The 25138-nt window shown below is 41.6% G+C and overlaps 1 protein-coding gene across 1 annotated transcript in view; it reads right to left on the bottom strand.

Moving 5' to 3' along the window:
• The window catches only part of LOC144686457 (collagen alpha-3(VI) chain-like), a 254671-nt gene that overhangs the window by 52060 nt on the left and 177473 nt on the right, over positions 1–25138 (bottom strand). The window contains exons 21-31 of the mRNA XM_078551696.1: positions 23457–23510; positions 22067–22138; positions 21938–21964; positions 15543–15587; positions 15325–15378; positions 14333–14395; positions 8445–8510; positions 8199–8252; positions 6334–6369; positions 3520–3582; positions 3353–3415 (exon numbers count right to left, since the gene is read on the bottom strand). Coding sequence (XP_078407822.1) covers positions 3353–3415; positions 3520–3582; positions 6334–6369; positions 8199–8252; positions 8445–8510; positions 14333–14395; positions 15325–15378; positions 15543–15587; positions 21938–21964; positions 22067–22138; positions 23457–23510 — 597 coding nt within the window. The remainder of the gene's footprint in view (positions 1–3352; positions 3416–3519; positions 3583–6333; positions 6370–8198; positions 8253–8444; positions 8511–14332; positions 14396–15324; positions 15379–15542; positions 15588–21937; positions 21965–22066; positions 22139–23456; positions 23511–25138) is intronic.

Raw genomic sequence — 25138 nt, forward strand, 5'->3', positions numbered from 1 at the left:
GGGAAGTGTAAAAATAATAGGATAGTAATAGTGGGAGATTTCAACTTCCCCAACATTAACTGGGTTAGTCATAGTGTGATAAGTTTAGAGGGAGTGAAATTCTTAAAATGCATCCAGGAGAGCTTTTTAAGCCAGTACGTAAAGGTCCTACAAGAGAGGGGGCAATCCTGGATTAATTTTAGGGAATGAAGCCGGGCAACTGGTAGAGGCATCAGTGGGGGAGCATTTTGCAGATAGTGATCATAACTCCATTAGATTCAAGGTTATTATGGAAAAGGACAAGGATGGGCCCAAAATCAGAGTGCTAAATTGAGGGAAAGCTGATTTTAATAAAATCAGATAGGATTTGGCCAGAGTGGACTGGGAGCAGCTACTTTTAGGTAAATCTGCATCAGAGCAGTGGGACTCATTCAAGAAGGAAATAGGGAGAGTACAGGGCCAACATATTCCAGTAAAGACAAAGGGTGGGACCAACAAATCCAGGGAACCCTGGATGTCAAGGGTTATATAGGATTGGATAAAGAGGAAAAGGGAGGCTTATGGCAGGTACCGAGGGCTCAAAATAGTGGAAGCCCTAGAGGAGTATAGAATGTGTAGGGGGGAACTTAAAATGGAAATTAGGGGAGCAAAAATAGGGCATGAAGAAACATTGGCAGGCAAAATAAAGGAAAATCCAAAGTTACTTTACAAGTACATTAAGAGTAAGAGGATAACTAGGGGAAGAGTAGGGCCCATTAAGGACCATAGTGGTAATTTGTGTGTGGAGCCGGAAGACATAGGTAGGGTTCTAAATGAATACTTTGTGTTGGTGCTCACAAGTGAGAGGGGTGACGTGGGCATGGAAATCAGGCAGAAGGACTGTGATATAATTAAAGAAATTAGCATAGAAAGGGAGGAGGTTCTAAGTGGTCTGGCAGGCTTGAAAGTAGATAAATCTCCAGGCCCGGATGAAATGTATCCCAGGCTGTTGCGTGAGGCAAGGGAAGGGATAGCAGGGGTGCTGGCAATAATTTTCAATATCTCTCTGGCCACAGGAGAGGTGCCAGAGGATTGGAGGACAGCCAATGTGGTACCGTTATTCAAGAAGGGAGGAAGGGATAAACCAGGGGACTATAGGCCAGTCAGTCTAACCTCTGTGGTGGGGAAACTGTTGGAAGCAATTCTGAGGGACAGAATTAATCTACACTTGGAGAGGCAGGGATTAATCAAGGACAGTCAGCATGGTTTTGTTAGGGGAAGGTCATGTCTGACCAATTTGATTGAATTTTTCGAAGAGGTGACCAGGTGTGTAGATGAGGCCAATGCATTTGACGTAGTCTACTTGGACTTCAGCAAGGTTTTTGATAAGGTCCCGCATGGGAGACTGATAACGAAGGTAAGAGCCCATGGGATCTAAGGCAATTCGGCAAATTGGATCCAGAATTGGCTGAGTGGCAGCAGGCAGAGGGTGATGGTTGAGGGGTGTTTTGTGACTGGATGCCTGTGTCCAGTGGGGTTCCACAGGGATCAGTGTTGGGTCCCATGCTGTTTGTGGTATATATAAACGATTTAGACTTGAATGTAGGAGGGCTGATCAGCAAGTTCACGGATGACACAAAAATTGGTGGGCTGGTAAATCGTGAGAAGGATAGCCCTTAGACTACGGGAGGATATAGTCAGGCTGGTCAGATGGGCTGATCAGTGGCAAATGGAATTTAATCCAGATAAGAGTGAGGTGATGCACTTGGGCAGGACAAACAAGGCACGGGAATACACAATGAATGGTAGGACCCTGGGAAGTACTGAGGATCAGAGGGACCTTGGTGTACATGTCCACCGGTCCCTTAAGGTAGCGGGACAGGTAAATAAGGTGGTTAAGAAGGCATATGGGATACTTGCCTTTATTAGTCGAGGCATAGAATATAAGAGTAGGGGGGTTATGCTGGAACTGTATAAAACGCTGGTTAGGCCACAGCTAGAGTATTGCGTGCAGTTCTGGAATCCACATTATAGGAAGGATGTGATTGCACTAGAAAGAGTGCAGAGGATATTTACCAGGATGTTGCCTGGGCTGCAGAGTTTTAGATATGAGGAGAGATTGGATAGACTGGGTTTATTTTCCCTGGAGCAGAGGAGATTGAGGGGAGACATGATTGAGCTGTATAAAATTATGAGGGGCATAGATAGGGTAGACAGGAAGGAACTTTTCCCCTTGGTGGAGGGATCAATAACCAGGCGGCATAGATTTAAGGTAAGGGGCAGGAGGTTTAGAGGGGATGTGAGGAAGAACATTTTCACCCAGAGGGTGTTGGGAATCCGGAACTCACTGCCTGAAAGGGTGGTAGAGGCAGAAACCCTCATAACATTTAAGAAGTATTTGGATGTGCAGTTGCGATGCCATGGCATACAAGGCTATGGGCCTAGTGCTGGAAAATAGAGTTAGAATCGTTAGGTACTTGTTTGACTGGCGCAGACTCGATGGGCTGAAGGGCCTTTTTCAGTGCTGTCGACCTCAATGACGCGATGGCTCCCACCACATGACACAAATAATGTACCTTAACCCTACATTTAATGCAGAAATCCAACTGCACAAGTGTAAGAAAGGAAAAAAACCTGCATTTAGTGTCCTACATATTTCAATTGACTTCAGAGCCAATTATTATTTTTGAAGTGTCACTGGTATTATGTATATCAATGCACAACCCAATTTGTGTCCACCATCTCCACAAGCAGCAAGTTATATAAATATACGTAGGTATACCAGTTTGTTAAGGGATAAATGCCAGGACACTAGCGCACTGGGATCCTATTGCATCCATCAGAATAGGCATAAGTGACCTTGGTTCAATGTTTCATTTAAAAGAGAACACCTCCAGCAATGCACTGAGGCAGACCTGATGTACCAACATAGTCTTTCCCAGTCCTGTATGTTCTGATATAATGCTGCTGCCCTTAGCACTCTTCCAATGTCAGCCTAGATTATTATGCTTATATTCTGGCATGAGGCTTGAATACTCCACCAGATGTTGCAAATTGACCTTGTGTAGCATTTCATAAGATCATAAGAAATAGGAGCAGGAATAGGTTATTTGGAATTTCCATTTCTCAATGCTTAGCTTGAGACCTGAATAAGGATGGTTACCAATTTTATGTTAAATTAAATGGGGTGGGGGAGCGGGGTTCACATTATGGATCTGAACCCATTTAGAACTAGGTTGAGATTGTTCCAAATTTATTTCATTTTAGGTCCTTACTGTCAGGATATATAGACTTTCATCCTTTCAGTTTGAGTCTCTAGATTAGATGACAGTGAAACAGGCGGAAGAAAATCTTTTTAGCTATTTGCGTCAAACTGACAAGAGAATGCACTTACCCTTGGTCCTCGAGTGCCATTTCCACCTTTTCGACCTGGAACCCCAGAAGATCCATCAGCACCCTTAGTGTACAAACAGAAATGTTCTTGGAGTAAATTCCATATTTCTTGATGTTTTGAGATCTAGTAGAATTCAGCAACTAAAACTTTGTAAATGTATTACTTACTTGTGGGCCTCTAAACCCTTGTATTCCTGGAGGCCCAACAGTTCCTGGATTGCCTTTTGCACCCTAAATATGTCAGATGAAATAAATGTTATATTTGTTTGAGAACCTCGAATGAGGAAATACGTTTCTGAAGGGTTGGATTAAACCAAAATTGGATTTATCCTGATTACTGAAATGTACGTAGATTCAAATACACTTGAAAATAAGTAGACAAGTTCGCTAAACAGGTAACACTCCCCCCTTTAAATTTCTAGATTATTTGGGAGTGTGTAGCAAAGATATTCTATAATTCAATGTGTCCATATATCTAACTAATAGGCAAATGAAAAATGCAGCAAAAGACGACCAGGCCCATTATCAGACCTTAACCGCTAGTCAGTGCAACTTCATGCACCTGCACTTACTTCTGAAATTTCAAGCATTTCTGAATTAATTCCACTATTTCTCCCATAAGCTCTCATAGCCAATGTAAGGAGATTTATAAAACGCCTTCATGAAATTCATTGGCTATCCACTGAACGTTCTCCATCATGAGGCCAGAGTTGGAGGAATGCAGATCTCTCCAAGAAATGTAGAAATGGAGGAGGTTACATAGATAGGGAGGGGTGCTGTCATTAAGGAATTTAAATACAACTATGAGAATTTTAAATTTGAGATGTTGGGGGACCAGGGGCCAAATACAGAGGTGATTACTGAATGCGATTTGGTGCACAATAGGACAGGCATCAGAGTATTGGGTGGATTGAAGTTTATGAAAAGTTGAGAATGGGAGGCAGACCAGGAGAGCATTAAAGTACAAGTCTGGAGATAAGCAAAGGTACGGATGAGGGTTTCAGCATCTAAAGAATAGAGGAAAAGGCAGAGACCAGTGATATTAGAAAGGTGGAAGTAGGCATACTTTGTGACGGAGAGGACATGGGGTTGAAAGTTCAGCTCTAGATCAAATGGAATGGTGAGATTACAAACAATCTGATCAACCTGAGGCAGTGCGAGGGGGGCGGCTAGAATTGGCAATTAGGCAATGGAGTTCATGGTAGAGGTCAAAGGTGGCAGCTTCTGTCATTCCAATGGTCAATGAGAGTAGATGGCAGCTAATCAAGGTGTGGACAAGCAGTCTAACAACACAGAGAATATGGAGGGGTTGAGAGAAGTTACACAGAAATAGAGCTGGGTGTTATCAGCAAACATGTGATAGTTGACCCTATTCTTTAGATGATGTTGCAAAGGGTCACAAATAGATGAGGAAGAGAAGGGGGCAAAAAGTAGATCCTTGGAAAGTGAAAATATTGCTAGAAATGCTCTTGCTATATGAATAGGTATGAGTGGATTAGATAAGGCAAGAGTGAGCTAGACAATAGAAACAAGACATTGGTGGAGTTTGCTGTGCACTTGGCTGTGCCAAAGGCTATAGGGAGATCAGGGAAGATTGATGATTGACTAACACTAGTCAGTCATAATCCTCACAAATGAGGGTGCAATTTGTGACTTTGATTAGAGTCATTGCAATCTTATGGCAGAAGTAGAAACCTGATCACAGAGATTCAAATACGGAGTAGTCAGAACGATGGATTTTAGAGGGAACACCACAGTCAGGTAACAAACTGTTATTCCATCTCCCACTTCCAGTTCATTTCAAAATACAGAGAAAAAAGACTTGCAATTATATAATGCTTTTCATGACCACCAAACATTTCAAAACGCCTTATTGTCAACAAGCACTTTAGAAGTATAGTCACTGTTATTATGTAAGGAAATACAGCAGCCAATTTACACACAGCAAACTCCTACAAACAGCATTGTGATAATGATCAGAGAGCCTGCTTTGTGATGTTAATTGAAGCGGAAGGGGTTGTGGCAGAGACAGCTGAACTGATTCCTTGAAGCTTAGTGAAAAAGAAGTCCATGTAGGCCTCGAAGACTTATAGTACAAAACATAACTGTAGTTCAGTCAGTTTGTGTTCGTTATTTTCTCTTTCCCCAGCAATTTCTTACCAGCCCTACTTTCATGAAAGCTTTCACTCCATGCTAGGTTGTGATTTCACAGATGCTAGTCTGCTTTCAGTACCTTACTCATGTGAGCCAGGCATTGAATGTCAGAAAGCCCTTCAATTATGGGGCATCAAGGTCAAGCTCAGTCTGTTCATAACTGATGGTTATGAAATCAGAAATTGCTTTCTCCTCCCAACCTCAGGCACTGAGGCTAACTGGTCACTGGCCTAGTTAAGGCCAGCTAACTCAGCACAGGCCAGAAAATGAACCTCAAATCTTCTGAGCCATATGGTTCACCCAAGCACTTGGAGAAACCAGCTGAGTCAAAGGAGTCCTTGACCTTGGTTGGTGCGTTCCACTTCAAAATCTTATGAGACATATAATCACAATTGATGAGGCTGCATTTGGCATAGCAATGCATTTCTGTTTTTGATATTACTAAAGTTTTTCTTCCTCGTCTTCTTGGGCTTTACAATTCATTCTACACTGTGTAGCTTTTTGTTTCTGTATCAGTTATATGCATCCCTGCCAAAGCGTCAATAACACAAATACTTAATGTAGTAATGGGCATGTATTTCTTGGTGGACTCCTTCATTATGTTTCAATAATGCTTAACTACACATTTGTCCCGCCCTATGTCAGTTCTGCATGTCTATTGCTCGTGTATCTGTTAAGCATTTCTCCCCTTCCTGCATCATTATATGATTCCTCATCATGAGTTATATGCTTAAAACCATTGCAGACTTTTGGTGGAATACAGTAATTTATATGTAACACAGCTAAAATGTTTTTGAACAAAATTATCAATAACAATGCAAACTGTACTCTTGCTCCTGATGATCCTCTGCGGCCTTGCGATCCCTGTAATGACAAAACCCAAGGCTATGTTACTGATGTGACACATCAATGAGCAAATTGTGCTGTTAACATCGAGTAGCAAAGAGCAGATCTTATACTTTCCAGATATAGAACATTCAAAGTCTAAATTCTTACATTTATTTATTGCAAAGAAAAAGAGTCATATATCCTAGCCAACATCACTGAAGAGAAAAATCAGGAAAGAAACGTGTTAATAAAATTTGATAGTACACATGCATTTTTCCTTATATACATTAGAATGCACAATTTGTGGCTAAGGTGACTGGTTAATTTCAACATGCTTACTGGGAGAGGGAGGCGATTTCTTCAGAATTATTTCAATGATGTTACTACTCGTAAAATCACAAGCTAAGCATTCATAAAAAGGTTGTTATCTCAGGAATATGGGTGGTTTGCAAGTGGGAAAAAGTTGACTCTCTATTTGAACTTTTACTTTGAGCTGAGGGAGCAGTTACTAATTTTATTTTCTCTTCCTCAACTGAATGCTGGGTTACTATCTCACAAGTATGGGCTACCCTCGAGTATCTCACCCAAATAATTATCTTTGTATACACCTAGATGGAGTATTGGATGGCTGTTCCATAATGGTTGGCATCATATATGAAGTTGATCCTAATTCTTGCACAAAACCAGGTATTGATCTAAAATTATTACTATAGTGTATGGCCTAATTCTAAACTGGGATTTGAGATTACCAATTTGGCTATCGGGAGGTGACTGTCTAGTGCGTCCTTTTGTACTTGAATCATTTGGGTGGACTAGGGCTATGACTAATGTCAAACCTGGACAAAATTCAGGCTTGGGGTGGCAAGTAACAAGTAACATTCACATCACGCAAGTGCCAGGCAATGGCCATCTCCAACAAGAGAGAATCTAAGCGTCACCCCCTTGACATTCAATGGCATTACCATCACTAAATTCCCCACTATCAACATCCCGGGGGTTACCTTTGACCAGAAATTGAACTGGACTAGCCAACTGTGGCTACAAGAGCAGGCCAAAGGCTAAAAATCCTGCAGCGAGTAACTCATCTCTTTACTCCTCAAAGCCTGTCCACCATCTACAAGGCACAAGTCAGGAGTGTGATGGAATACTCTCCACTTGCCTGATGAGTGCAGCTCCAACAACATAACACTCAAGAAGCTTGACACCATCCAGGACAAAGCAGCCCACTTGATTGGCATCCTATCCACAAGCATTTACTCTCTCCACCACCGAGGCACAGTGGTAGCAGTGTGTACCATCTACAAAATACACTGCAGAAACTCACCAAGAGTCCTTTCACAGCACCTTCTAAACCTTTAACCTCTATCATCCATAAGGATGAGGGCAGCAGATGTATGGGGACACCACCACCTGGAAGTTCCCCTCCAAGCCCCCCAATATCCTGACTTGGAAATATATCGCTGTTCCTTCACGGTCGCTGGGTCAAAACCCTGGAACTCCTTCCCTAACAGCATGTGGGTGTATCTACACCACAGGGACTACAGCGATTCAAGAAGGCAGCTCATCACCACCTTCTCGTGGGCAATTAGGGATGGGCAATAAATGCTGGCCTAGCCAGCAACTTCCATATTCCATGAATGACTAAGAAAAAGATTCCTTACACTTGTATGCCTACTCTTCTCAATGAATTTGTTGTTTCATTAGTTTGTATCATTTTCTTTAAGAGCCAGAAGGCAAGGAATAAACAAGGATTAATCAATGTTATTCATTCAAATATCTTAAATCAAATGTTCCTTAAAATATAGTGACTTCTTCAGGATATTAGAGTCTAAAACATTTTTGTGGGGAACCAAAGGCTTACTTACCTCATTTCCAGCTTTTCCAGCTGATCCTGGACGGCCATTATCACCAGGATCTCCCTGAATCAAAATTAAATTACAGAGATACCAGTGAATTCACCTTTTGTCTGAAATATCAGATGATGTAACGATGGTTCTGCATATCTTAGATACTTAATTAGTAATATTTAAAGATAGCATCACAATTATGCTTCCACTTGAAGGGCCAATTTTTGTAAGAAAACTTATTGACTTAGACAATATATACTTTACCACCAAGCCCACGTCACCCCTTTGCCCTTTTGCTCCTTCCTGATTATTCGTGATTCCTGATTCGCCCTGTAAGATCACAGCAAATTATCATCTAAAAATGTGCAAAATTGCGCTGTATCTTATTTTTAAGTTATCAGAAATATAATGTATTACTGTTACATCAGGTTAATAATAGACAAACACTTAACAATTTGTATAATTATTTGTTTACTCTCACAAGATATATTCACCTCTATTTTAAATAAATATCTGTTAAAATAGCAAACAGAGGAATGCCATACACATGCATTAATATTTGCTAATATTGCTAATTTCTAATTTTGTATCATAAATTTACAATGCACAATAGGGACAGGTTGTCAACACAACAAATCCTTCCTCATTTGGGATCCCTGAATTAGGAACATAGGAACATCAAACCTAAGAGCAGGAGTAGGACATTTAACCCTTTAAGCCTGCTCCACCATTCAATAAAATCATGGCTGATCTGGTTGTGGTCTCAACTCCCATTTTCCTGTCTGCCCCCCATAACCCTCGACTCCCCTATTTATCAAAAATCTGTCTAACTTTGCCTTGAATATATTCAATGACCCAGCCTTCACTGCTTTCTGGGGAACAGAATTCCATATACTAACAACTCTCTGAGAGAAAAATAATTTCCTCATGTCCGTCTTAAAAGAGAGACCTCATTCTTAAACTGTGTCCCCTAGTTTTAGTTTCCCCAACAAGTGAAAACATCCTTCTGTTTCTGCCCTGTCAAGATCCCTCAGGATCTTATATATTTCAATAAGATCACCTCTCATTCTTCTAAACTCCAATGAGTATAGGTCCAATCTGTTCAACCTTTCTTCATAAAATAAGCTCCTTATCTCAAGAATTCCTTATTCACCTTCTACTGCAGGCTGCTTCTCCCTTCAAGCTCTGATTGCCTCACCCCAAGCTTTGGTAGCTCACACACCATTCTTAATTGGAGGGCAGGCCTGCCCCTGGCTAATAACTGAACGCCCCAGGAAAATGACAAAAATTGACTGTTTTCCACAGAGTGCAGGTTTTTGACCCATGGGCAGCATTTTCCAGTTGGCGAGCGGGGGTGGGGCCCGCTCACCGACGCGTAAAATGACGTGCGGTGATGTCAGGCAGGTGTCCCGACGTCACCCCACGTCATTTAGATTTTCAGTTCGGTGGGCGCGCAGCCAAACTATCAAAGGCCTATTAAGGCCTGTTAAAAACTAATTAAAACAGTTAAATGAGCTGCCCGTCCAACCTTAAGGTTGGCGGGCAGGCCAAGATCCCAGGCAGCCTTCGCATTTTTCATGAAACCTCATCGAATGGGCGGGATGAGGTTTCATGAAGCGCTTTGAAATTCAATAAAAATTATTTTAAAAATTCATTGACATGTCCCAGCTCATGTGATACTGTCATATGAGGGGACATGTTTTAAAAGCTTTTTTTCCTTTATTTAAATTTTAAAATCTAAAAAACTCAGCAAGTCTGACAGCATCTGTGGAGAAAGAAACAGAGTTAATGTTTCGAGTCCATGTGACTCAAAGAAAAGTCATACGGATTTGAAACATTAACTCTGTTTCTCTCTCCACAGATGCTGTCGGACTTGCTGAATTTTTCCAGCATTTTCTGTTTTGGCTTGGTGGTAATGATAGAGTGGGGGATAAGCCAGGTCATGAGGTTACAGATTGTAGTTGAGTACAATTCTGCTGCTGCTGCTGGTGGCCCACAAATCCCCATGGTTGCCCAGTCTTGAATTGCTAGATCTGCTCGAAATCTATCCCACTTAGCATGGCGGTAGTGCCACACAACATGAAGGAGGGTATACTTAATGTGAAGGTGTGACTTCATCTCCACAAGAACTGTACAAGAGGTTGTACTCCTACCAATACTGTCATGGACAGATGCGTCTGCAGCAGGCAGGTTGGTGAGGATGAGGCCAGGTATGTTTTTCCCTCTTGTTGGTTCCCTCACCACCTAGTCTAGCAGCTATGTCCTTTGGGACCTGGCCAGCTCGGTTAGTAGTGGTGCTACCGAGCCACTCTTGGTGATGGACATTGGAGTCCCCCACCCAGAGTACATTTTGCACCCTTGCCACCTTCAATGCTTCCTCCAAGTGGTGTACAGCGTGGAGGAGCACTGATTCATCAGCTGAGCAGGGGGTGGGGGGAGCAGGCTGCAATGGTGGCTATGTGGTGATCAACAGGAGGTTACCTTGCCCACGTTTGACCTGATGAGGACTCCCAGGGCAACTCCCCCTCAACTGTATACCACGGTGCCGCCACCTCCGCTGGGTCTGTCCTACCAGTGGGACAGGGCATACTGAGGGATGGTGATGGTGGTGTCTGGGACACTGTCTGTGAGGTATGATTCCATGAGTATGACTGTGTCAGGCTGTTGCTTGACTAGTCTGTCAGGCAGCTCTCCAAATTTTGGCAATAACCCCAAGATGTTAGTAAGGAGGACATTGCAGGGTCGACAGGGCTGAGTTTGCTATTATTATTATTTCCGGTTCCTAGGTTGAAGCGGGGTGGTCCATCCAGTTCCATTCCTACTGGACCAGCCACATAAATACTGTGGCTACAAGAGCAGGTGAGAGTTTGGGAATTCTGTGGCCAATAGCTCATCTCCTGACTCGCCCAAACCTGTCCACCAACTACAAGGCCCAAGTCAGGAGTGTGATGTAATCCTCTCCACTTGCCTGAATGAGTGCAGTTCCAACAACACTCAAGAAACTTCACGCCATCCAGGGCAAAGCAACCTGCTTGATTGGCATCCCGTCCACTGTCTTACACATTCACTTGCTCCACCATCGACACACAGTGGCAACAGTAGTAACTCTGCTCCTTCGACAGCACCTTCCAAACTCACAACCTTTATGACCTCTAAGGACAAGGACAGGAGATGCATGGGAACACCACCACCTGGAAGTTCCCCCCCAGGCCACACACTATACTGACTGGGAATGATATCGCAGTTTCTTCACCAAAGCTGGGTGAAAATCCTAGAGCTCCCTCCCTAACAGAACTGTAGGCGTGCCTACACCACATGGACTGCGGCAGTTCAAGAAGGCAGCTCTCCACCACCCTCTCAAGGGCAATTAGAGATGGGCAATAAATGGTGGTCTAGCCAGCTATGCCCACATCCAGTGAATGAATAAATAAAAGAATAGAAAAAGCTATCTGGATAAGCAGATCAGGGAGGTTAACCTGCATCAGAAGGAGTGGTGTCGGAAAGAGGGGTTCAATTTCATTGGACATTAGCATCATTATTAAAAAAAGAAACAAAAATTTTCATTTATAGATTACTTCTTACTGTGAAGAGGGTGCAAGGTATTTATGCTTGTACATAATGGCAGAATCATCCGTGCTAACACTGTTAGTCTCCAGGTCCCAGGGAGGAATTGAGAATGTCAGGTCGTTAACAGTTATACTTTAAACCGGTTGCTTGATTCAAAGACAGTATAGAGTAGAAGTCTAAAGGATAGCTAGTCAGCATTTCTACCTGGATTCAAGGCCTATGTGATTCACCTGCCATGGAGGTGGGTTTTTAGAGGGGAAGGGTTTCTATGATATGCCTGAAAACTCACAGACAGAGACAGTCTGCCAGGATCTGAGAGAGACAGAGGGAGAGAGAGAGAGCATCTAGAGGCAGCCAGTTTCTTACAGTTCACTGCATAAGAATGTGGTTGGGAGCTCCCGCTCAGACTAAAAAGACCAACTTTGTGAGGTGTTAAAATGAGCTGGAAGATTCGCCTAACTTGAGCTAGGGAGGGAATCCCTAGGTAAGCTCTCACTGTGAAAAACAGCACTGGGATTAAAAGTTGCCAGTATGGGAAAGGAAAAGAACAGAAATAAACACCCAGGAGCTAAGGACTACTTTGGACTGGTTCCAAGAGATTCTGAATGTCTACTTAAGGGGCATTGTAAAGTATAACTGCGAAATGGGATTTTCAGTCAGCTTGAATTTAAAAGGGGAAAGTTCAGTTCTGCAGTTAACAGAATTAACGTTTTGAGTCCGTATAAATCTTCACAGCCATACGGACTTGAAACGTTGATTCTGTTTTTCTCTCCACAGATGCTGTTAGACCTGCAGAGTTAACCAGCATTTTCTGTTTTTGTTTCAGATTTCCAGCATCCACAGTATTTTGCTTTTATCTTAAGTGTTTAGTCAGTGTTGCTTTTGGCTTGTTTGTTACAGTAAAATTCTTAAACGTGAAATCTTGTCATGGCATTCTTTCAACTATTCACTGGAAGTATGAATTTATTTTTCAAAGTTAATGGTCTCTATGGGGATCGCAACTGTAGCAGCTACAAAGACATGGCTGTAAGATGGTCAGGACTGGGAAGTAAATATACCAGTTTAAAGGGTCTACAGGAAAGATAGGGAAAATGGTAACAGGGTAGGAATAGCCTTTTTAATTAAGACTGAAATCACTTAATTGATAAGAGAGGATAATACAAAAGGTAAGCAGGTAGTGGTGAATTTTTGCGTAAAATTAGGAAATAGTAAAGGATTTAAGTTTGTATTAGTGCTGTGTATAAGCCCTTGCTTTCAGCTGCTATGTGATAGGTTGTGTAAATTCAGAGATTAGGCAAATTTACAGCAAAGGCAGAGTGGTTTGAATTGGGGATTTTAACTTTCATATAGATTGGAATAAGTAGACTAGCACACATCAAAAAGGTAGTGATCGTTAGTTTTCCCCGGAACTAACAACGTCATATCAGATTTAGTAATGAGTTATGAGATATAATTAGTTACCAACCTAATGGTGCATGAACATTTATCTAATAGCGATCATAACATTGTCGAGTTCAATGTAGTGTTTGAAAGGAAGAAATGTAAAACGGTTACAAGGATTCTAGATTTAGGTAAAGTTGATTCAATGGGATTCAGGAACCATTCCTTTAGATTGGAAAATTGCACATGTCACTTTGCTATTTAAGAAAGGTGGGACAAGGAAACCTGGGCATTATAGACTAGTTAGCCTAACATCCGTTGGCATGAAATTACTGAATTCTATAAAAATAGGGTAACAGAGCAGCTTGAAAAATTTCAGCTGACCACAAAAAGAGTGCATGAATTAATGAATGCTGAGCTAGAATTAATTATCATGGAATTGTAGTGACAGTCATGCCTGAAAGAATCTAAATACATTTTTGAAGAGGTCACTAAACAGGGAAATGACTATGGACACTATATATTTGAAAATTCAGAAGGCATCTGATAACTCTTAAGATGTGGTTAGCGTATGTTGAAGTTCATGACTGAGTAGAAGATGGCAGAGAGTAGGGATAATGGACAGGTACTTTAATTGACAAATGGTTATTGATGTTTGTTAAATTGTTCATTTTAAATCTGAGATTGATATATTTTGTTAACCAAAGGTATTCAGGGATGTGGGGCAAAAGTGGTTATACAGAGTTAGGTCATAGGTCAGCCATCATCTCATTGAATGGTGAAACATGCTCAAGGAGCTAAATGACCAATTCCTTTTGAACGACATTAATAACATTATTACAAACTCCCATATTGATACCTGCTTCTATAAAAACTTTGTCGATTTAAATGAAACTCTATTACAGTCAATACTACAACTTCCTAACTCTCAAATACCACAAATTTGTATCAATTACTTTTGGCTCTACGTATCAATTCGACTGAATATAAGCATGAGGAAATTGCTTTGAGTTTTAAAGTTGATACACAGTTAAACATTTGTGGCAAAAAATGTGGGTTGGCTTGTACTTTTAGCAATCAAATAAATTTGTCTTACTTTACAATGGTAATTCACATTTGCCTTGCTACTGTTATTCAAAACCACAATAATTTGGTTAAAATATACCAGATGGAAAAAAAGTTTTGGTTTTATTTAAATAACTTACCCGACCTCCTCGATAACCAAGATCACCCCTTTCTCCTTTCCCACCTTTTGCTCCTTTTGGTCCCTGTAGAGAAAAATGGACTCCATGGTCTACTTTGTAATCTGTTTCCTCTTTTATCCATTCATCTCTAACAATACCAATGCATGCAAATCTCTACTTACACTTATTAGCTCTATCATTATTTATATCATCATTGTTTTGATCCATCACTTCTTGCTGCTTTCAATCTGTCTCTTATTTCTCTTTGCTTTCTATCAATTATAATTTTAAACAGAAAGGCATTGAGATATTTATAGTGGTGATCTGTCCAAGGGCAGATCCTCTGCTCATGTCTCCACACCTCAGTCCTGTGCTTTCCTCTTTAGTTGCTCCTAAGAGCCTCTCATTTTCAACTTCAGTGAGAAATGAGCAATGTGACTAGGGAAAAAATACATGAGGTGGTTTCCCTTATAACTTCCTCATGTGGGCTTAAAGGGAGCACAAGTCCTTTTCCTGAAGGATTCTCAATCTTTGAGCAGCGTTGGCTCTCGAGGTTCTAACTCTTCCACCACCATCAGCAAAAACTTGCAGGCCCCGTCTTTGGCCATGGCTTGTAACCCTATGCCTGGGCCTGGGCTGACTCGTAAAAAGGACAGCAAGGACCACTCCTGAGGTCTTAAGAGACCCTGCTACCCCACATTAAGGTATATTGATAGAAATAAGCAAAAATAGAAATAAAAACAAGGAGAGTGATTTTGACAATTAGTATTGAAGATGAATGAATAGATAAATTATTTCAATGTTAAAAAATCATGTAGCTTTCATAATTCTGTGTACTTCCATTTGAAATGTTGATCAGTGTCATAGATATACTTAACCAAGAGTAGAAAGAAATCTTTATTTCAAATTTCAGTATCAGTAACACTTTCTGATGTACTTCTATCTTATTAACACTGCTTCAAAGGTTTCACTTCATTTGGGGCAATTACTGCATGGAAGATAAGCATACTTACCCGCTCTCCTAGGCCGCCTTTATCTCCTGATGGTCCTGCTGCTCCGTTTGACCCCTAATAATACATGAAAAGGTGGGTGTCACTTTAGCTGCACAGATAAAATATGAACAAGTCAAAGGAGTGTAGTAACTTAAAAGTAATAAACGAAACACAAGTCGGTGCAGACTCGATGGGCCGAAGGGCCTCTTCTGCACTCTGTGATTCTGTGAATTACATACCTGCTCTCCATCTATTCCATCAAGACCAAGTTCTCCGAATTGACCCTAGGAAAAGAAAAGGAAAAGAAAATTTTAAAATGAAATAGGTAAAGATCATTATGCTCAACAAGCCTATCCTTTTTTGATAAATCAACTTTAACTAGTTTTCCAGTTTTGTTGAACACAAAACAAGGTCTTCCTTTCATAACTCTACGTCGACCCAGAAATCAGAATATGACTACACAATGTGCCCTGTTATCATATACCTAAAATTAGATTGCAGCATTTTCCTCACTCCTTTAAAATGGTCAGTGCTGAGAATGATGCCGGGAAAGAGGCACGCCGGCCGTGCCAATATTTTTGAGCCCCATCTACCTCTATTCTTGGCCTTAGTGGGGACTGAAAATCCTGCCCAAAGTATGAGTTTAATGTCTCTGCCACTTTCTTATCCCTGTTGTCATTTCTCCTGTTTCTACCTGTAAGGGAGTTACTTGCACTTATTCTCAGCTTTTCCTTTTTTATATACATATAAAAGCTTTTACAATCTATTTTTATGTCCCTTACTACTTTACTCATTCTATTTTCTCTCTATCAATTACTTGATGATCTTACTGAATTATAAAATCCTACCAATCCTCAGGCTTACCGCAGTATTAGGCTCTTCCTTTAATCTAATTCTACCTTTAACTCTCTTGTTAGCTGTGTTTAAAGGATATTTCCCATGCGTTTTTTTTTTAAATTCCATAAGGGCTGCAACTTAAGAATTATTTCTTTAATGTTTGCCATTGCTTATCTATTGTCAGATCTTTTAATCTAATTTCCCGATCCATATTATCCAACTCGCTCCTCATACATGCAATAGTTTGTTTTATTCAGTTTTCAGATTCCCTGAGAGATCAAAAATCTATCTATCCCAGCCTTATTATACTCAATGATGGAGCATCCATAACCATCTGGGGTAGAGAATTCTGCATGAAGAAATTTCTCCTCAACTCAGTCATAAATGATTGCCCACTTATTCTGAGGCTGTGCCCAGTCTGGGGAAACAAACTCTCTGTGTCTACCCCACAAGCCTCTTCAAAACCTTGGCCTGAATTTTCCCGTCGGCGATTTGGGGGCGGGGCCTGCTCGCCGACGGGAAAATGACGCAGGATGACGTCCCTTTAAATTTTTAGGAAGGCAGGCAGACAGTGAAATTAGCTGTCCACCTGCTGACCTGTCAATGGCCAACTGAGGCCATTGACAGGTTCATTAAGATAATTAAAGACCTGCCCTTCCAACCTTAAGGCTGGTGGGCAGGCCAGGAGCCCCAGCAGGCTTCTGATTATTCATGAAACTTCATCTACTGGCGGGATGAGGTTTCATGTCCATTTTTAAAAAGTCTAATAAAGTTTATGTCCTTTTTATTAACATGTCCCATCTCGTGTGACATTGTCACATGAGGGGGATATGTTAATAATTTTTTAATTTTTTGACTTTTCTTACCTGTCACTGATCTCCCTGAGACAGGACTTTGCCTCAGGGAGCAGTGTGCTCTTTCGTGCGCATGCGCGAAAGAGCGCACTTTGACTGATGGGGATTCCCTCCCCCCCGCACAGGAAGCACATAGCGCTTCCCATCAGGGATGCCGCTGAGCGGGCTTTAATTGGTCCGCACACTCAAAATGGCGGCGGGCCCCATTTCGGTGGTGGGGGTCGGCTGTCCGGTGGGGCCCGCCCACCATCCAAGGGCAAAATTCTGCCCTTTGTATGTTTTAATGAAATTATCTCTTCATTCTTTTAAATTCCATAGAGTATAGCCCCAATTTACTTGACCTCCCATCAAAGGACAATCCTCTCATCTCAGGAAGTGAACCTTCCTTATACCACCTCCAAGGCAAGTCTGTCCTTTCTTCGATATGGAGATCAAAACTGCACACAGTACTCCAGGTGTGGTCTCAACAAAATCCTGTACAACTGTAGCAAGACTTCCTAGTTCATGTACTCTAATCCCTTTTCAATGTCCGAAGGCAGCCTCCTGACACAGCAGACCAAGAAGGCCAGAGCCACAGGCAGGCTTTGAGGCCCTTCCCACCTGACTACAGCTGCAGTAATAGGCCACCCTGTGGAGGGGAACCCCCTTCCTCCATGCCCACATCCCTCCACCCCACAATATTGGCCCAGCTGCTAAGGCCATTTTATAAGTTAAAAGTTTAAGGTTGCAAGATGGAGGCACCTTCCCTCTCTCACTTGAACTGCCTTCTACCACTCTTCCTGGGAAGGACAGCTACTGGCCCTTCAGCTTTGAAAGCCTCTCCATTATCTTTAATTGAACAGTGAGCCTGTCTTCGACCATGAATTGGTGAATTCGGGGAAAACCACTGCCGGGTAACTGCTTCCGATGTAGTGTGGGGCCGTGATGACCCCCATCTGACCTCAATGTCAAGATCTGATTCCAAAACCCAAAATATTTGTTCAAGGTCTCTGCCATTTCCACATTCCCCATCCCTCTTGTCTCTGCCTAGAAGGGAACAATGTTTACTTTAGCTACACTCCTTCTTATATACTTGTAAAATTCATTTTTTATATTCCTGGATAGTTTGCTCTCATATTCTATTTTTCCCCTTGCTCTCAATTTTGTTCAATGTTGCTTATCTTTTGTTGGTTTCCAAAACTCTCCAAATGCTTAGGTTTAATATTATTTATTGCAACACATTAAGGCTCTTCTTTTAATCTAATAATATCCTTAACATCTCTAGTAAGCTGTGGATGGATATTTCTCAGAGTTTTTCTGAAAATGGAACATATTTTTGGTAAACATGTGAGTCTATTTTTCAACTGATTTCCACTGTTCATTTACCTTCATACTTTTCATTCTATTTACTCAATCAACCTTAACCAGCTCCCTCCTCATACCTATCGGCAGAATTTTTCATATGGCAGGTGGGCTCGGCGGGAGTTGGCGCTGAGCCGCTGGCCACCCGCGATGGCTCCGCGCCGCCATTTTTCCGGGCAGGCCAATTAAGATGCGCCCAGCGTAAGACTCAATTGGTAGCGCTCAGTGCGACCTTTACGGGTGGGGGGAGGAGGAAGAGTTGGGGCGCGAAAGAGCGCTTCAATCTCCCTGAGGCAAGACATAATTAAATAAAGGATTTAAAAAGTTATTTAAACATGTACCCTCAGTGACTGTGTCACATGAGATGGGACATGTTTTTACATTTCGGGAAATTGTTTTATTTATTTAATAAAAGCTTTAGGAAACCTCATCCCACTCGTGGATGAGGTTTCCTAAAAAAATACGAAGGTTGCCTGGCCTTTTTGCCTGCCCACCAACCTTAAGGTTGGATGGGCATGTTACTAATTACATGAATTACTTTCTTAATGGCCTTAAAGCCACTGATATGTAAATGGCCTAGTTTACATATCAGTGGGTGCGCAGCCGACTCCGGTGTGCACCTGCCAAATGAAATATCGCAGGACTGCACGATGACATCGGGACGCACGCCCGGCATCATTGCGCGTCACTTTATGCATCGGCATGTCAGCTCCACCCCCCGCCCCACCACCGCATGCCGACTGAAAAATCCTGCCCTATGTAATTAGGCTTTTTTACCACAAGGTTATTAACTAACATTGACTCGCAGCATAATATTAGATCTAAAAAAGCCTGTTCCCTAGTTGGTTCCTCAACATACTAGAGTCATGGAGTCATTACAAAGGAGACCAATTGATCCACCTGGTCCATGCCGGCTCTATGTTGAGCAATCCAATCAGTCCCATTCTATCCTCATAGCCCTGCAAGTTTACCTACCTTAAGTGTCCATACAATTAGCTTTTGAAATAATTGATCAGCTCTGCTTGCACCACCATCGTAGATATCAAGTTCCTGGGCATTAGCACTCACTGAGTAGAAATGTTCTTTCACGCATCCTCTTGTATCTCTTGTCTAAAATCTTAAATCTATGTCCCTCAATCCTTGTACCGTTAACTAATGGGAACAGCTTATTTTGTCTACTTTATCGAAACCTGTCATAATTTTGTACACCTCTATCAAATCTTCCCTCAACCTCCTTTGTTCCAAAGAGAACAATCTCCTTCAGCCTGACCTGTAGCTAAGTGCCCTCATCCCTGGCCCTGGGACCATTCTGATAAATCTCAGGAACCTTCTCATCTCTCCTAAAGTGGCTGGAACTGGACTCTTGTAGTGACCGAACGAGAGCTTTATTAAGGTTCAGCATAACTTCCCTGATTTTGTACTAAATACCTCTACATTTATGCACATGAACCCACAGGTTCCATTATTGATATTTTGTCAAACACTTGTTAAAACCCATAAAGACAACATCCACTGCAGTCCCTTGATCAAACTTCTCTGTTACTTCATCAAAAAATTAAATTAGATCAGTCAAACACAATCTGCCTTTTACAAATCAGTGCTGATTCTTAATTAACTCCTGTTATTTTTTTTCCCCCGATTACTGTATTTTAAAACTCAGCCACCATAGATTTTAAATTGACTAGCCCGTAGCTACTAGGAATGTCCTTTATATCCTTCCTTGAATAAGGTGTCACATTTGCCACTTTCCAATCGTTTGGGACCTCGCCCATATCTAGAGAAGATTAGAAGATTATGGCAAACCCTTAGCAACCTGGGATGCAAGCTCTCTGGGTCAGGCAACTTATTCACTCTGAGCATAGCCAGCCTTTCCTGCACATCCTGCCTATCAATTTTCAGCCCAATTATTACCTCTACCATCTCCATTTAGTCCTCCACTCTATTACAGTAAATTTGCTGTTTGATGTCTATATGATTCATCAAAACTACTGTGACTTTTGTATTACTCTTGTTACATGCATCTCTAATTCCAGATTTACACTTTGCCTGATGCTACTGTTAATGGGTCTTATGTCCAGCAGTGTTTTCTGCCCCTTGTTTCTTAGCTCCACCGAAAGTGATTTTACATCTTAATTTTCCAAGCTAAGATCCTTTCTCTCTACTGTCTTTATCTTATCCTTCAATATCAAGGATTTCCCCTGCTCCCACCCTTTTCCATTTTGTTTCCCTCTTCTAAAAGTCAAATATCCTGGAATACTTTGTTCCCAACCTTGATCACTCTACAACCAGGTCTTCATAATGCCTGTTAGGTCAAAGCCATTTATTTTCATCTGTGCTATATTAATTAATCTGTTTGCTTCATGCATTTAGATACAGTGTCTTTAGCTTACCTCTGTAAACTTCTGCTTATCCAAAACTTTTGATTCTGGTATCGGATCCTGTATCAAGTCTTAATCACTCATCATGCCTGGCCTCACTTGCCCAGGTTGGTTCGCTATGCCCAAACACCTTTGATTTACAATGTGCATCTTCATGGCTAAATCCCTTCATGATATGGTCCCCTCCTTATCCCTTTAAATATTTTCAACTCTACAACACTGCAGCCACCTGACTCGGGTCTCTTGTGCAGCCCCTCTCTCCTGCCAATTTTTCCTCAACTATTGGTGACTGGTTTTTCAGCTGCTTACCTTCATGCTCTAGAATTCCTTCACTAAACCTTTATCCTCTCCATGACTACTCCTTATATTCCGCCTCTTGGGCCAACCTTTTGATTAAACCTCGTAATATCTTGTCCTTAGGTTTGCTGCCAATTACTTTTTTTACACTGCTGTGAAGCAGCTGAGGATGTTTCTCTATGCTAAATGTTATTGTTATTGTTCCTTGATTAATAGATTAATTAATTTAGCAGAGTATGCTTTGGTGCATAGTCTGGAATTTAGTCACGTAACTTTATAATTCCCAATAGTTATCCCACTGATGTCCTTTCCTCAGTTAGGAGACAGAGCAGTGTCAAACTCAGCCTGTACATTGTGGACTGAATTTAATGCAGCCCCACCCCACTCTCAAGAGCAGGCTTGGAGGCAGGTTGGGATTATAAATATTAATTAATTATTAAATATAAATTATAATTATAAAGTTGGGACTGGGAAAGTCAAGGTCAGCCTTCCTGCCCTTATTCCAACTGAGGTCCTTTAGGGGCCAATTAAGCCCTATTTAAAGCCCTAATCCTGCCACTGGTGTCTGCCTGCGGACTGTTGGAGGACCCTCCTGATTGGTCCTTTGGTTGGTTGGCAACTTTGCAGGCGGGATCGTTGTTCTGATTACTTCAAGGAATCCTGATGGCTGATTGAGTATGAAGTGGCTGATTGAGATTAAATCTCATCAGAGCTCCTAGAAATGGGAAATGGCTGTGTAGTCACCAGCTCTCCTGATGATGGATGGGGCCACTGTTGCGGCCATTAAATTCAACTCTGTATTTCTGTGAGGGACAACCATGGCTTTTTGATAGGCTTTGTATGTTGTGAGTCAAGCAGTTATAACTGCTTTGCTAACATGGACAGCTTAATGACTCCATATTTCTCATCATATAACTGAGTGCATACCTTGTCTCCTGGATATCCACGACTACCCTGTAAGTATATTTGTACATGTATATTAGTTGCATGTAATTTTAAAATCTTTTTTTATATTTTGATAACATTTCTTTTGATCACAATGTTTCTCTTCCTTACCTTAATTCCACCCTGTCCTCGACATCCCTGGAACCCGTGAGTTCCATTTACACCTGGTGGACCTCTATCACCCTATCAGAAACAAGAAGGATGAAATAATTCAAGTCTTTCAGCATTATCAGTCCATATATTTACAGGGAAGTTGGGAGGAAACAGGATTGAGAAACCCCTAAGTGCTAAACTTAATAGCAGGGCCTCAGTTAAATATTTTGTCACAAATTTCTAGCTGGCAGCTGGCCAGATTGAAAAGGTGTCTGGCTATCAGGCGAAAAGGCTTGAGACACAAGCTTCGGGGAGGTGGTGGCATAGTCACTGGACTGGTATTCCAGAGTAATGCTCTGAGGATCTGGGTTTGAATCCCACCATGGCAGATGATGAAATTTGAATGAATTCAATAAAGATCTGGAATTAAAAGTGAAAACATTGCTAATTGTTGTAAAAACCCATCTGCTTCATTAATGTCCTTTACTCTATTGCTGGAAAATGGGATTAGAATAGTTAGGTACTTGTTTGATCGGTGCAGACTTGATGGGCCAAAGGGCCTTTTTCTGTGCTGCAGACCTCTATGACAATACTGCAGCCAGGGGAGCAGAGGTGGAAGAGATTATGTGTGGACGCACAGTTGAGCTTTGGGTGTGGGAGCTTTGGGTAGGGGAGGTTAGTCCGAGGGATCAAGGGGAAGCACTTCTGCTCCTCTTGGTCCACAAGCCATGCTGGAAAGGCATTTATACCCTGGATTTGATTGTTCTTGCACCCGTCAGCTGACAGGTGACCTGCACCTTGGGAAACCTGGCCTGCAGCTGTTAAATATAAAAACTACTAAAATTTCAGGCAAGTAGTCTCATTAATATAAGTAAATAAGTGGTATGCCTCTTGAAAGTTCACTAGGAATATTAGCCTTATAGATGAGGAAGTTCTCTGGCTTAATCCGTAGTTCATGATCAGTTAGCAGACCTCAGCAGAGCGGGTACTTCAATTAGCCCTAGGCCAGGAAGCAATGAAAGTCAGCCAGCTTTCCTGCTCTTAATTGCTAGCCAATGATCCCAAAGGAACCCCCAAAAAATGTGCAAAAGATTAGATTTGACAATAATACTCCTGACAGTCAACACTTAGTGTCTAAGCTTGTATATTAAAAATGAGTATTGGGGTAATTGTACAGGAGGGCAGCCAGTGGCATGCAACTGTGTCCTTGGAAGGGTTATCCTTTTGAGGTGGACTGGGATGAAAATTGTGATGTGGGGAGGGAAATTAGATCAATGATTTATATAATAAAAGAAGATAGAGTACAGGCTTGCATTTGAGTCATCAGATGTCAGAACAGGATTGATTTTTTAAAATAATAAGCATTTATTTACTGTGCTGTATTATAATATGCAATCATTTTACTTACTGGTCCACCTTCATCACCTGGGTGACCAATGATGCCTCCAGGTCCTGGTGAACCCTGGAAGAACGAAATTGCATGAGAAGGAATGAATCACTATTCATTAACTGACACAATACATCAATCATGTCTGTAATTGTTTCATGGTAATGACTCATCAGGGCAGATTTTCAACTGTTGTCTAGGCATTAAACTGGTGTTAGAGATCTCCTGCCCATTACACAAGCTGCCTGATATTATTTTCCATTGGTTTCAATGGAAATTCAAAACTGGTTTGTTTCTATAACAAATGGCTAATCCAAAGTACCAGTTTTACACCAGGCTAGCAAGTTGAGAATCAATCCAGTTGTGTTGGGGAAAGAGTATAGTGTAATACAATGCAGTAAAGTATACTTGCATATGGTGAATTCCTACTGTGAAATCAGCCATTAAAGGAGGCGCACCATCAAACATGTCTTTTTCATCCTCCTTTTATATAATCCACCTGTTTATAAAACCCAAGCTTGGTGAGATCTAACCACTTGTTGATTGGTCTGTTCTACTCTTTGCTGGTTGACATTCTCCTGCACTATAGGCCTTGATCTTTCACATTCATTTCTCAATAATAATATTAGCTGGCCAGGTTGTTTTAGGCAACTCAAATCAGAAAGAACATCTTTTTATGTCCTTAAACAATGGCACCCAGATCTTTCAGAGAAAATCTTGTTACTTACACAGCTGGTCAAGAAACTAGCAAGGATACCGCCATGGGAATTGTCCTTTCCAGTCAAACCAACCATTGTTTTTATCTTTTTTTTTATTGTTTTCTGATTTCTTAAAGATATTTTGTCCAACTACTTGACCTATCTATGCTGGGCTGATATACTGAGAAAAATGAGGCAAGTGATCTGGTCCCATAGGTTACATAGGATAATGTAGTGTATACACATGGAAACAGGCTATTTGGCCCAACCAGTCCATACTGGTGTTTATGCTCGACTTGAGCGTCCTATCTTTTCTCACCTCAATCTATCATTGTAACCCTCTATTCTCTTCTCCCTCACATGTTAGTTTTACCTTAACTGCATCTATACCATTCACCTCAACCACTTCCTGTGGCAGCAATGTCTCTGCTGCATCCTCCGGATTCAAGAGGAGGACAATCGAACAAATGCTAAGGTCCTTCTTGAAGTTAGCTCCACAAGCACTCAGGCAACACTCCTGCAAAATGAACTTTGATGGACTGAACACTGTCTGGATGGCTGAAAACTGTGTCCCCCATGAGGTCCTGTCTCCTCAACTTTCAAATGGCTAAAGTTCGAGGGGAGGACAAAGAAAAAACTTCAAAGCTCTCCTTGAAGAATGGTAGCATTAACATTAATGATCGAGAGGATCTTGCTATCAATCATTCAGAATGGCAACAACTTGTCCATCAAACTACACCACGCTTTATGACGAGGCCCCATGTTCCCAAAGATCTTTGGGTCAAGAATTGGCCTGCTCAGTCACATGAAGACCCATAACAGAAGCTCATGACCCTGAGTAGACATCATCCTGAAACTGAATGTCAGCCGTGATGACGACATGGTAGCGAGTTCCGCATTCTCACAACAATTTGGCTGAAAAAGGTTCTTCTGAATTCCTATTAGACTTCCTGGTGACTATCTTATATTGATGGCCTCTAGTTATGCTTTTCCCCACCAGAGAAA

Source organism: Cetorhinus maximus, chromosome 11, assembly GCF_964194155.1.
Source record: "Cetorhinus maximus chromosome 11, sCetMax3.hap1.1, whole genome shotgun sequence".
NCBI lineage: Eukaryota > Metazoa > Chordata > Chondrichthyes > Lamniformes > Cetorhinidae > Cetorhinus > Cetorhinus maximus.